General features: G+C 45.3%; 1 protein-coding gene across 5 annotated transcripts; it reads left to right on the forward strand.

Annotated features, from left to right (window-relative positions):
- TTC19 (tetratricopeptide repeat domain 19) lies at positions 1-12,725 on the forward strand. 5 transcript variants are annotated; one of them, XR_004983483.2, is made up of 10 exons: positions 1-248; positions 544-662; positions 2,456-2,566; positions 2,999-3,037; positions 3,749-3,805; positions 4,061-4,122; positions 5,903-5,997; positions 9,305-9,459; positions 10,920-11,113; positions 11,680-11,817. XR_004983483.2 is itself a non-coding variant. In XM_036412595.2 (10 exons), the coding sequence occupies exons 1-10, from the start codon at positions 65-67 to the stop codon at positions 11,811-11,813; spliced, it is 1,119 nt and encodes a 372-aa protein (XP_036268488.1). In that variant the 5' UTR covers positions 2-64; the 3' UTR covers positions 11,814-12,725. The 5 variants fall into 5 exon arrangements, 4 of the variants coding, with proteins under 4 accessions (XP_036268488.1, XP_036268489.1, XP_036268491.1 ...); XM_036412595.2 differs by having other exon boundaries at positions 2-248; positions 10,951-11,113; positions 11,680-12,725; XM_036412596.2 differs by lacking the exon at positions 2,999-3,037 and having other exon boundaries at positions 2-248; positions 10,951-11,113; positions 11,680-12,725.
- Positions 12,726-13,440: the final 715 nt, after the last annotated feature.

Genomic DNA, 13,440 nt, shown 5'->3' on the forward strand with positions numbered 1-13,440 from the left:
CGCTACGTCACGGCTCTGCTCTCCGAGCGCGCCGGGCGCTGCGGGCGGAGGTCCCGGCGCGGGCATGTTCCGGCTCCTGCGCGCCGGCCTGGGCCGCGCCCTCCTGCGGGCCGCGGGGCGGCGGGGCCCGGGCTGCTGGGCGCCCCTGCCCTCGGGGCCGGCGGGAGGCCGGGCTCCGGCGGGGCGGCTGCCGCCGTCCCGAGGCGCTCCGCGGGGCGGGGGTCCGGGCCTGCTGCCGCTGCTGGCGGGTGAGGCGCGCGGGGGCGGGCGCGCGGGGGGCGGGCGCGCGGGGGGCCGGGCGCGCGGGGGTGGGCGCGCGGGGGGCCGGGCGCGCGGGGGCGGGCGCGCGGGGGCGGGCGCGCGGGGGGCCGGGCGCGCGGGGGGCCGGGCGCGCGGGGGGCCGGGCGCGGGGGGCGCCGGGCGCGCGGGGGGCCGGGCGCGCGGGGGGCCGGGCGCGCGGGGGGCCGGGCGCGCGGGGGGCCGGGCGCGCGGGGGGCGGGCGCGCGGGGGGCGGGCGGCGCTGACCGGAGCCCCTCCCCGCAGCGCTCGCGTGGTTCTCGGGGCCCGCCGCGGCCGAGGAGCCGGGAGCGGGCGGCGCCGCCAGCGACGCGGAGCAGGACGAGGCGGAGGCCGAGATCATCCGGCTGCTGAAGCGAGCCAAGGTGAGGCGGCCCCGGGGTGCCTGGCCGGCTCCCGGGGGCCGGAGCCTGGATGAGGCTCCGAGGCCTAGTGTCCGGGATTGGATGGTCCGGGCGAAGGGCGAAAGGCAAAGGGCAAGGGCAGCGTGGAGCCCGTCCAGGCCCCTCGGACCCAGGCCCGTCAGCCAAGCCGCCAGGCTCAGTGCAGGTGGAAGGGCCCGGGCGAGGTGCTCGGAGACGGAATCAGCAGGCACGTTGGGAGTTTTTGTCAGCGCACCGGCCTCCTGGCAGGACTGGCAGAGAGTTTTCACGTGCAGAGTAACGACCTGACAGTGAAATGTAGTGGCGCCTCTGAGCGAGCTGGTTTTTCCCTCTAAACTTCCTTCTCACCACTTTCTATTTTCTCTTCCCCCAGGTTATCTATTCTTTAGGGCACATGTGTCAAACACAAGGCCCACGGGCCAAATCCGTCCTGCCAGGCCTTGCAATGTGGCCCGCACCGCGCTGTCATCACTGCACTCCGCTGCGTTTCCATCACAATGACAGTTTATGACTGTTCAGTAAACCATTCGGCCCGCGATTTAGGCTGGATTTTAGATTTTGGCCCCTTCTCTGACTGAGTTCGACACCCCTACTTTAGGGGGTTAACTATCGCCTTGATGCCAACAACGCCCGGATTTGTATTTCCGTGCCGCAGGGTGCCACATGGAGGCTCTGCCTACCTCTCAGACTAACTGGCCCCAAACTAAACACCTGAATTTAAATTCCCCCCAACACATTTCCTTCACCGTCTTCTGTTTTAGCCCGACAACATCAGTTATTCTTAAAACTTGAAGTATGTTATCACCACCTTCCAATACACTTACAGTCCAGCAGCAATTCCTGTTGCCAACAACAACAACAACAAATCAGCCCCTTTCCTTTGCCTCCTCTGCTGTCGCCTGAGCCATACGGTGCAGCCTGCCCTATTGCCCTGCACTTCATTGTCCATGCCGCAGCCAGAGTCATTTTTTAAGAAAGTAAATCAGATCATATCACCTTTGTGAATGACTTCCCACTGCATTTTTCTTTTTAATCCTGACCTGAGGATATGTTTTCTTTTAGGTTTGAGAGGGGGAGAGAGAGTTGCCTTCCATTCTCGACCCAAAAGGGGTTTGAACCCACAACCTTTTTGGCATACAGGATGACACTCAAACCAACTGAGCCACCTGGCTGGGGCTTTTCACTGCATTTATGATTAAATTTCAAATTTCTTGCCATGGCCTGCAAGGCCTTATCTTGCCCACCCATTTACAATAATCCTCTGGTTCACCATCTTCCTTTCATAACTCTCTTCATTTCTTGAATGGTTTGTAAATAACGGCTCTCTTCTGTCTGTAGGGCCTTGACTCATTCCTTACTCTCTGGGTCATTGTTCCCCACAGTTTCTTACTTAGATGATTCTTTCTCCTTCAGTTTAACTATCACTTGGAAAGCTCTGGCTCCTATGTAAAGGACACCCTTATTGTTCTTTCCATTAATGATTTTTGTCATAGGTCTTATTGTTAGTTGTAATTAAGCTTACTTGTTCAGGGATAGGGCAGGAGCTTTCTTTTTCTGTGAGTAAAGATTGCTCACATTCCTGCTCTCTGCATCTGAAGGCCAAAACTTGTCAAACAGCCACACATTGTCAACATAGTGCCTGGTGCATTCAGTGACTATCTGATGAATGAATGACTTCCTTCTATGTGTTGGGATGTATAGCCATATCCTTTTCTGTCTGGTAACACATGCATCTGTTTTCTTCACATTTCATTTTCATGTCTTTATCTTTTCAGTTGAGCATCATGAAAGATGAGCCAGAAGAGGCTGAGCTAATTTTGCATGAGGCACTTCGTCTTGCCATTCAGAGTGATAAGAAGAAGGCCATCATTTACACTTATGATTTGGTAACTCGTAACTAATCTCAGCCACTGATGAAGGGTGGACACAAGAGAAGGGATGTTAGCACTACTGATTTATATTCCTGACCTTCAGGACTATAAAGCTCTTGGTTTTTGTTTTACTAAGTTTTATTTTTTTCCTAATTTTTATTATCCTTGGGGTGTCACTTTTAAGAAGTTTCAATCCCAAACCCAAAAGAAACAAATATTAACATTTGTTTTTTTAAGGATGAGTGAATTTAAATTTGGTTTGACATCCACAAAGCATATGCAAGTATTTAGTCTCATTGCTGTACTTTTAGATTAGTGACATATTTTTTTCTCTGAACAATTTTTTAATTGGAGGATGAAAGCAAAAAGAATCATTAGCTTAAAAGTTTTGAAATAAGTAGGAACATGGTGCTCTAAACTAAAAAGCAACTTATAATTTACTTTCAGATGGCCAACTTAGCATTTATACGGGGTCAGCTTGAAAATGTAAGTAAATCACTTTGTATTGTAATATCTGGAATTTGTGAAGAATTGGCTTCAACGGAACACTGTTAGTAAGGGTTCAGGCTAAGCCACTGTAACAAAGTGGAGTGATTCAAACAAGAAGGAGGTGTATTTCTAGTGCATTAGTCCAAAGATAGTTAATCACCGAAAGGGGGACTTTGGACCTTTGTTCCATGAAGTGGTCTAGAAGGCCAGGTTTCTCTTAGACAGGTCCTCATCTGCATAGATTAGCTGGCTCACCGCCAGCGTGCAGGAAGCAAAGAGGAGAGGATGGAGGGCAAGCAACTTACTTAGAAAATAGGAGTTAAAAATTGTTCACATTTCTTTCTGCCTGCATCTTTTGACCAAAACTTTATCATACCTAATTGCAAAGGAGACTGACCTATGAAAAATTGAGATTCTGAAACTGAAAAGATGGAGAGGAGAGTGAATAGGAGGGCATAGTTTTCAGTTTCTGCCGCAGTGGCTTGGGATTAGAAGGTAACTTCTAAAGTTTTCACTAAGGTGCCCAGAGCCTGTGGGGTCCAGATTTTTAGTCTGTTTTCCCACCACAAGGATACCTTTCTCTGTGTGTCTGAATGTGTGTGTGTATTGTGTTTTATGAGGAATGATGCATCAGACTAGCACTTAGAATCCAGGGTCATCTAGATAGTGGACCCAAATAAAACAAAAATCTTTTCCTTATGCTTTTAGGCAGAAAAACTTTTTAAAGCAACAATGGGTTACCTGCTTGGAGGAGGCATGCAACAGGTAAGGATATTGCCTAGGATTGGGCCCTAGTTGAAGCTGGTTTCAAAATAGTCTTGCTTGCTGAAAATACCCAGCTCCAACTTGTATAAAAACTGCCACTCTCACTCATGCATAAACATGTAGCTGAGGAATTCACAGGCGCCTAATTCCTCCAAAAGGAAAAAGACTGAATTTCAGGCCCAAGTCAATCTTGAAGTTGATCTAAATAGTCCATGAGGAAGTGTTACTTGTCATGTATTTTCTTTCTCTCAATAGGAAGACAATGCAATAATTGAAATCTCTCTAAAGTTGGCCAGTATCTATGCTGTTCAGAATCGGTAAGTGTAGCCAGACTCTAGGACTGTGGACAGAGAACTGGGATCCCGGGATGGTGTATAGTTTTCATTTACCTTCTGGGCCTCCAGACCATCGGGGTCTTCAAAAAATTGTGTGTCACATTCAAAGTGTCCTCTTCTTCATCGTCGGAATCCCCAGTCTTTCCCAGTGTGGCCCCTGCTGCTTCAGTGACCCTGCTGATGGGGAATACAGCCCTCAGCCCTGGCTGCACAGACAAAGCTAATCAAGGGAAGCAACTTGAGCTTAGCTCTTTGTCGAAGAGAAGGAAGCAGTGTTAAAGCTGATGGGGGGAATAAACTTCGAAGAAACCATTTTGCTGATATAAGTATCACCCAACCAGGAAGTTAGGTATGAAGTTAAATGAGAGAGTTGCTATGGAGTCTTAGTGGCTAGTTTGGTTGGCAGCATTTTTAAAGCATCCAGAGACGGCCAGGTAGCTAGGTTTTAGGAAGGGGAAATGTCTGGGAGTAGAGTAAGTGGGATAGGAAGTCGATGCTAATTTAAAAGTGTTAGATGAGCTCGATCCTTAGAAGGAAGTGTGCCAGCACAGGAGAGGCTTTAGAAAACCATTTGTATGTGTTAGGAGCTGGTGAGGGAGGGCCGGGCCTTTTGTTCTCTCTAGGAGGAGTTCAAAGAAGAAACACTTAGGATGTAAGCAAAGAACTCCTCTAGAGAGTTCGATTCTGGGATGAATTTGAGGGAAGACCGAAGACAAGCTTTTCCTTAGATTTCAGTTGCTGCAGAAGTTGGGCACTAGAGGTTTGGAATAACATCAAGTCTGGTGCTCATGGAGGCGAGGGGCCCTGGCACTGGTCCCTGCCTGACCCTTGTCACCAGGAACTGCTAGACAAGCAAGCACTTCTGAGGCCTTTGGTTTCCAGTCTTCTGTGGAGCTTTGTGGTGGGTCCATACCGGGCAGCATTGCAGCTGGGTCTGCCTTGGAGGAGTAACAGGACTAGGTGTTGATGGGTGTGAACTCCTAGGTAAGAAGCCCCAAACTAATCACACTGGAAAGTAGGAGCCTCTAATAATGAGCTTATAAATTACTCTGTACTCTCCGCAAAAGTGTGGTTTGGTTTTATTTTGTTTTATTTTGTTTTATTTTATTTTATTTTATTTTATTTTATTTTATTTTATTTTAAAGAGAAGCATGAGACCAGAAAATATACAGTTAGATCCTGAGGCTTAGAGAGATTGACATTAGTTGGAGGGAAGTTATTTCTGGACATTTTACTCTGACTAGGAGCATCTTGTGGCCAGCTACCCCTGCTGCTTAACCTAGCTGGATCCAAACCATGTCTGTCAGGGTTTGAGTCTGGGGAAGCTTCTGAACTGTGGAATCACCTGTGCTTCCTGGCAAAGCACTAGAGGAGCAGGGCTGAGCCTTTTAGTACCACTTCCAGTAAGAAACGAGAGCCAGGACTGAGCTTCCGGACGAGGAGTTTCTGTCCTGTTTCTGTGCATGTCTAGAGAAGCCAGCAGTTGACCCTTGTTCTACTCAGTCTGCTGCTGGGAGGACACCAGGGTAGAGTGAGGCTAACTGCTTCCCAGAGCCACAGCCAGGGGTTCCATTAAATGGGCGACTACAAAAAAGGAAAATGCGACTTTTGAGAAATGGCCGATTGACATCCCTCAGAGACTTCAAAATTTCTCTCCCATCTTGCACTTCCTTTATTGATAAAATTCAAACCCCAGCTGGGAAAATGAGGATAAGAGAGTTTGTGAAAAGGTGAATAGCCGATGCTGATCTTTGCTTTACAGACAGGAATTTGCTCTTGCTGGCTATGAATTCTGCATTTCGACTCTAGAGGAAAAAATTGAAAGAGAAAAGGAATTGGCAGAAGACGTTTTATCAGGTGGGGAATCTGACTTTTCTGACATTGCGCAGAGGGCATCATTGTTCACTGTGGTAAAGGGCACGGGGGAGGGAGTCATTCGTTTGGGAAACGGGCCATTTTCAAGATCTTGGCAGAGGGTTTGGAATATAATATTTTGGTTCAATGACTTGATCACTGGTGTTTTCATATCCCATGGTGACATGTTCATAATTTATCGTTTTTTTATTATATACTAGAAGCCCTGATTGGCTCACGCACATACAATAGTTTAGGATTCCATTGTATGAGTTTACTCCAGTTCTCCTATTGATGGATATGTAGGTTCTACATGTTTTGCTGTGGAAGTAATACCTCTTTAAACATTTAAAAATATATATATTTTATTGACTTTTTACAGAGAGGAAGGAAGAGGGATAGAAGCACCGATGAGAGAGAAACATCGATCAGCTGTCACCCGAGGATATGTTTATTGATTTTAGAGGAAGGAAGGGAAAGAAACAACAGTATGAGAAAGAAACATCTATTGGCAGCATCCCTTACACTCACTGGGAATCGAACCCACAATCGTTTGGTGTGCGGAATGATGCTTCAGTTGAGCCACCTGCCTGGACTGGTTGTATTTTTCTTAATGATAGAGCATTTTTATGTATGTGATCATCTTATATCTGTAGGTTACATAGCTCTTTGTGGCCTTGTCTTTTCACATGTGGCATTGACAGCGATTATTTGTTCTTAAAAATTGACTTGAGAGGTCAGTAAATCAATTTGTGGTTCCATTTACTCCAGCATTCATTGGTTGATTCTTATATATGCCTTGACTGGGGATGGAACTTGCAACCTGAGCATATTAGGACAACATTCTAACCAACTGAACTAACAGCCAGGGCCTGTAAGAGAATCTTTTGATAGTTTCCTTTATAGTTTATGCTTTTTTTGTATGTTTAGTTAAAAATCCTTCACTCTTCTAAGGTCAGAAAGATCATCTCTTCTAAATAATTTGGCTTCACCTGTAGTCTTTAATTTACCTAGTTTGTTTTTTAATGAAGTATGAGGTGGAAATATAATTTTCCTCCCTCATGGACAGGTTTTGACTCAGTGATGCTTTATTAGTCAGTTCATCCTTTTCTTACTGAGTTGTAATGACAACTCTGTATTGAGTTTTCATAGATCGATGGAGTGCCAGTGTTGTTTAATTCTATAATTAATTTTAATTTTGGGTTACTATATCCTTTCCATATTTCGTTTCTTTATGTTTTTAATGCTTTTTATTTGTCCATTCATTCAACCAGTCAGTGAAGAAATACTTAACTGAATGCCTGCTACATGCCAGACACATTATTAGGCACTGAGATACAATCATTAAAACAGTCACGGCCTCCGAGAGCTAAATTCCTAGTGGAGGAAAAGCACATAATCAGCACTATCCAGTACATTGATAACATGTCCAAAGATGACGCAGTGCTATGTAGATGTCAAATGAAGGAATGTGTAGAGCGAGTATGGTGTTTCAAAGAGGGGTCAGGAAAGGCCTAGTGGATAAGAAATCTGAAGAATGAGAGGGGATAAATCAGCTGGCAGTCTCTGAGGGAAGAGAATTCCAGGCAGAGGAGGAATATAAGTGCAGGGTTCCGAGGTGGTGCATACTTGACATACAAGTAGTTTAAACCAACTGAGTTGATAATCTGGAATTAAGTATCTGAAATCTGAAGGGTGAGGCCTCCCTGTTATTGTCTGCTGATTCTCATTTGTGATCAGACAAAACTGTTCTCTAGATTTGTTCTCCAGTCCTGTGTGACATTTGGTGTTTTAAGATTTTTCAGACATCGTGTAGTCAGTTCTGTAATGTGTCAACAGGAGCTGTTTATCACGGCCTTTATTGTTATTCTTCAAAAAATTGATCTTTAAAATTGGTCTTTAAATTTGGTCTGAGTTTCCATCTCATGAGTCTACTGTTCTCTGGTTTCTTATTACATTGCTTTCTTTGCAGCTTAAAACTTTCATTGGCCCTAGACTTTCTGTGTTGTTAACTCATTCTACTTAGAATTTTATCTTCACATGTATCTGCTAAATATTAGTTTCAAACTAAAAATAATATTGTACAGCTTAATCAGTGTGTGGACTCAAATATATTGAAAAAGTGGGAAAAAGTTTGTCATTAAATGGGACATTGTGAGATTGTGATTTATAGGAAATACATATATGGTCATTCAGATGACCAAATATATATTTCTCACATATACTTATGTGATTTGTACAGTTCTTGGCTCACAGCTCCCAAAACCCTCAGAATTTCCTAATTGTTGAGAGTGAGGAAAAACAAAAAGAGTGAGCAAAGTGTTTTTGTCATGGTTTTTTTTGTTGTTTTTTAGAAATATATTTTACTGATTTTGTACAGAGAGGAAGGGAGAGAGATAGTTAGTTAGAAACATCGATGAGAGAGAGTCATCGATCAGCTGCCTCTTGCACACCCCCTACTGGGGATATGCGTACAACCAAGGTACATGCCCTTGACCGGAATCGAACCCAGGACCCTTCAGTCCCCAAGCCAATGCTCTGTCCATTGAGCCAAACCGGTCTCCTTGTCATGTTAATGAGGCATTTTTTGGAAGTAGCTGAGGATGGGGCTGGTTGCCAATGGAGCCAATCCTGTGATGGAGGGTTGGAACTTGCACTCTCACCTCCTGACCTCCAGGAAGGGAAAAGAGGCCAGTGGTCCATGATTTAATGTCACACCTGTGGCATGAAGCTTCCATAAACCCCAAAAGGGTGGCATTTGGAGCGCTTCCGGTTTGACCTTGTGGAGGTGCTGGGACAGGGGTGTACCTAGAGAGGGTGTGGAGGCTTCACACCGTCGGTGTCCCTTGCCCAATGCTGCTTCGCCTGGCAGTGCCCGAGGTACATCCTTTTATAATAACCAGTAATCTAGTAAGATGTTTCTCTGAGTTCTGTGAGCTGCTCTAGCAAATTAATGGAACCCTCTGATTTATAGCCAAACAGGTACAGACAATCACCTGGACTCGCAGTTGACATCCTGAGTTGGAAAACTCCAGTTTGTAGGTCCTCTGTCAGAAGCCCAGGTTACAACCAAGCCCGGTGACACATTCTCTCTCTCTCTCTGAAATTGGGTCCAGCAAACAATGTAGAAGTTAATCTACCAGAATTGGCAGGCCAGGATACTTCAGTGCCATGGAGCACTCAGGGGCTCTGTGCTGTTAAGTATTTTGGCTCCTGAAAGAAGAGTGAGTGGAGTAGGTTGGCCAGTTCTCTGACTCGCTTTCTGTATTGCACCCGTTACATCCCAGCAACGCTCTCATTTCCTCCTCAGCGGAAGACAAAGCCAACACCAGCCTGCTCCTCGGCATGTGCTTAGATGCTTACGCTCGCTACCTCCTGTCCTCCAGGCAGCTGTCACAGGCACAAAGGATGTATGAAAAAGCCTTGCATATTTCCGAAGAAATACTAGGAGAAAGACACCCGCAGGTAAGAGAGGAAAACAGGTTTCAGAATTTCTGGGACGTAATCAGCAGGTGGTCCTTGGGATGCCTCCTTCTCGTGCCCAGGTCCATTCATCTCCTACCACTGCCCGCTAGTCACAGACTGGGTCTGCCCAGAGCCCTCTGAGGGAGTGCTGGCTCCCACGGCAGAGCAGCCTGGCCAGGCACCAGGTGCTTCTGGGCCTCGGTATATCAGAATATGGAAGCTGATGTGGAACAGTTTAGCTTCTAAGGATCGTTGCCTCCCTTGCCTCACAGGTGAATGATAGGAAATGGCGGGGAAGAGGGAGGGCACATTAAAAATTTTTTTAAGACTACTGACAGAATTTAAGCAAAGTATGCAAAGCTTTCTGTTAGAACACTAAATACATGGAATTGAGTTGAAATCATCTCTGGATCTCTCTTCGATCAAAGTATGTTTGTAGAAGTAACAAGTGGATCACTTTGTGAATGCTTGGTATTGCCAACACAATTTTAACTGGACTGCACATGTCTCACAGTTGGGGTAGATGAGCAGGGCAAGTTATTGGGCTATGAATTACCTTCAGGAAAGGAATTTAGGACTTAATTATTGAGTCCCCTTAATGGCGAAGAGGAGGAATTGCCTTAGTACCAACATTTAAAAAAAATTTAATGGTGATCTTTCTAAAGTGGATAATATATTCTATTCTTTTTTTTTTCTTTTTTAAAGAAAAATATTTTTATTGATTTCAGAGAGGAAGGGAGAGGGAAAGGGAGATATAGAAACATCAACGAGAGAAAGTCATCAATTGGCTTTCTCCTGCACTTCCCCTACTGGGGACTGAGCCCACAACCCGGGCATGTGCCCTGACCAGGAATCCAACCTTGACCTCCTGGTTCATAGGTTGATGCTCAACCATTGAGCAACACTGGCTGAGCTACCCCTATTTCTTCTTGATGAGTCTCAGGGTCACCAGAAGGAATGATATTATGCTACAATGCAGCGCTGGCTTCTTAAGATTGCTGAACCTGCCCTGGGCGTGGTAGCTCAGTTGGTTAGAGCCGAGTCTCAGTATGCCGAAGTGACAGGTTCAATCCCCAGTGACAGCACATACAAATACCAACCAGCGAATGTATAACTGGAACAACAAATATATGTTTCTCTCTCCCTCTCAAATCAATTTTTAAAAAGATTGCTGGACATTAAATAGCTTCTTTTTGCTATTTTTCATTTGTTTCTAATATAATTAGTTATATTAGTAAATTATATTTATTTTGTTCCTAGTTTCTAGATTTGTGTCATTTTCCAGAGGGTCGAATTAAAGCTGCCCATTACACAGTATGAATAATAAAGGCACCTGTTTGTTAGTGGCTAATGCCCCTCCCCTTTTGTGGAATGCTAGGAAAGATGAAATCTTAAGTATATATTTGAAGGTTATCAGACTCCGAATTAACGTTAAATCTCTGTGGGTGGTTTTTTGATAGAAAAAGCTGCCTGTTTGTCTTCCTTGTATAGACCATTGTGCTAATGAGCGACCTGGCTACCACCCTGGATGCACAGGGCCACTTTGATGAGGCCTGTGCTTACGTGCAGAGGGCATGCGACCTGGCAAAGCAAGTAGGACACCCTGAGCTGCACGTGGTGCTCAGTAACCTGGCTGCAGTTCTGATGCACAGAGGTAGGAGCTGTGTGGTCTTGACCAATTTGCTTTCGTTTGGGAGGGGGTTACTGGGTTTATAAATCTGTGAAATGGTGCCGAGCGGTGGCAAGGGGCAGTGAGGAAGCCCCACAGTTAAAGGCTGGCTGAATAATACAAGAACAGGTGTGTGTTTGGCAGATATACCATTGTGCTCAACTCACATAACTTCTGTAGTCCTGCACTAGCTTGCTGAGCCACATCAATGCAGAGAGCTTTGCGGTGATAGGGCTTTACAGGTTTCTAAATATGTTCACATGTACAACTTACTTCGTTCCTCAGTGTACTTGTGAAGCTGATAAGGGGAGTGTCAGGGCCTCACCTAAGATTTCCAGAAGCCGGGATAACAGGTCCCTTTTCCCCATAAGTGAAGCCCTTGGCCAGTAGAGGAAGGGCCTCAGGGCTGCCCTGGGCGTAGGAGGACCACGGCGCGCACTGGGCTCCAGCTCTCTACCGCACCGGCCGAATCCTCACTAGTGCCGTCTCTTCAGAATCACTGAAAACATACGTTTTTTTTCTTATTCTCCCTTCTCTCTGGGCTATTTTAGAACGATACGCACAAGCAAAAGAGATCTACCAGGAAGCACTGAAGCAAGCAGAGCTGAAGAGAGATGAGGTTTCAATACAGCACATCAAGAAAGAATTGGCTGAGTTGTCCAGAAAAAGTAGATCTTCGCCTTAATCAAGCTCTGAGTAACTTTTTGTTGTAGGGAATTTCCTAGTACCAGTGGCATCCAAATCAGTGGCTTAAATGAGCAGATTTTTAACCTGTGTGTTGTAAGAATTTTTAAAACATGCAGTACCTGACTGGTCAGGGGCACTGACCTCTTTTTCCTTAGTTTGTCAAATAAAAAAAATTACAATAGCCAACACAATAGCTGTCCAGTGTGAATAAATCAAAATCATACCTTTTATTTTGTCATATTGGCAAAATATGTATTTTTTGGTGTGCTGCAGAATTTACATAATTAGTTTATGTGCCACAAGAGGAAGAGTTGAAAGTCACTGGTTTAAATCCTTCGTCCTTGGTACTCAAGTGTCCTCAGCTTAGCCTCTGTGCAGGACAGGTTAAATACCATTCTGCTTGTTTTGTGGTTGGTTTGTTTTTTTACAGGAAAAGCAACTTTCACCCCTGACTTTGACTTCTAAAGATGTTAAGTGATGTTTCAGTTGTAGCATATTTAGGTACTCGGTGCTGGTCTAACTGTAGGTTAAGATGGCTCAGTTTCCCCATAAGATGGGTAGGTGTGTAATTCACACAGGCATCTCTGCTTTAAGAACAAATCATGGAGCAGCCACCTAAACCCAGAACCTTAGGCCCTACCGCATCCGGGGTGCTGACATGTAGGCCCAGCAGAGGAGTCACTGGCCTGGACCCGACCCTTCTCCTGGCTTTGGAATGGGGTCTCAGTGCCCTCATTTGTAAAGTAAGGGACATGGGAGAAGGTATTTGGTCAGATGATCCTAAATGAATAGATTGCTATGTTGAAAGAACTTATTTTTCCCCAGTCTAGAAAGTGCAACAGATACTCCTCAACTCCTGATGGGGTTATGCCCTGATGAACCCATCATAAATGGAAAATACCCTAAGTCACACACATTCAGCATGCGCCAGCGGGTGGCTCGGTGGCCGGAGTGTTATCCCACGCACCCGTGTGTGGACTCTGTTCCAGGTCAGGGCACATACCTAGGTTGCAGGTTCCATTCCCAGTTGGGGAGCTTTCAGGAAACATCGATGTTTCTCTTTCTGTCTCCCTTCCTCTCAAATCAATAAATCCTGATAAAGGTTTAAAAACAAGTATTAAATACACCTAACCTACTAAATAGCTTACCCAGCCAGCTTCTACTGAGCACCTATCACTTCTGCACGTTTGTAAAATTGAAAAATTGTTAAGATGAATCACTGAAAGCCAGGGACTGTCTGTAAATACAAGATACATAGATGGGTGTTTACCTTGCAAAGAGCTGGTGGCCTTGGGGAAGGCAGTTTCTCTTGGCACTGTGAAGGAACACTTGTTACTGGTATGCCTTTGGGGTGGGGTAATGAGTGGGAATAATAAGCTTTATCCTTTCAAAATAAATTAAGAGACTCTACAACAATACTGTACATATGCCGTAGTTTTTGAGTTGCTCATAAAAAGTTGCTTACTGAAAAGCTAATAAAAATAAAATACTAAGGTTCAAACCATTAAAGATTTGACTAAAATTAGAACTTTATATTTTGCAGATGTAAGCTTCTCACTTTAAGCTCATCTATTCTTGACCAGCCAGCTGATTCCTTTAGTTAAGTCTTAACTCAAGATAAAGCA

The sequence above is a fragment of the Pipistrellus kuhlii genome, unplaced genomic scaffold (assembly GCF_014108245.1).
Source record: "Pipistrellus kuhlii isolate mPipKuh1 unplaced genomic scaffold, mPipKuh1.p scaffold_m20_p_45, whole genome shotgun sequence".
In the NCBI taxonomy this organism is placed as follows: domain Eukaryota; kingdom Metazoa; phylum Chordata; class Mammalia; order Chiroptera; family Vespertilionidae; genus Pipistrellus; species Pipistrellus kuhlii.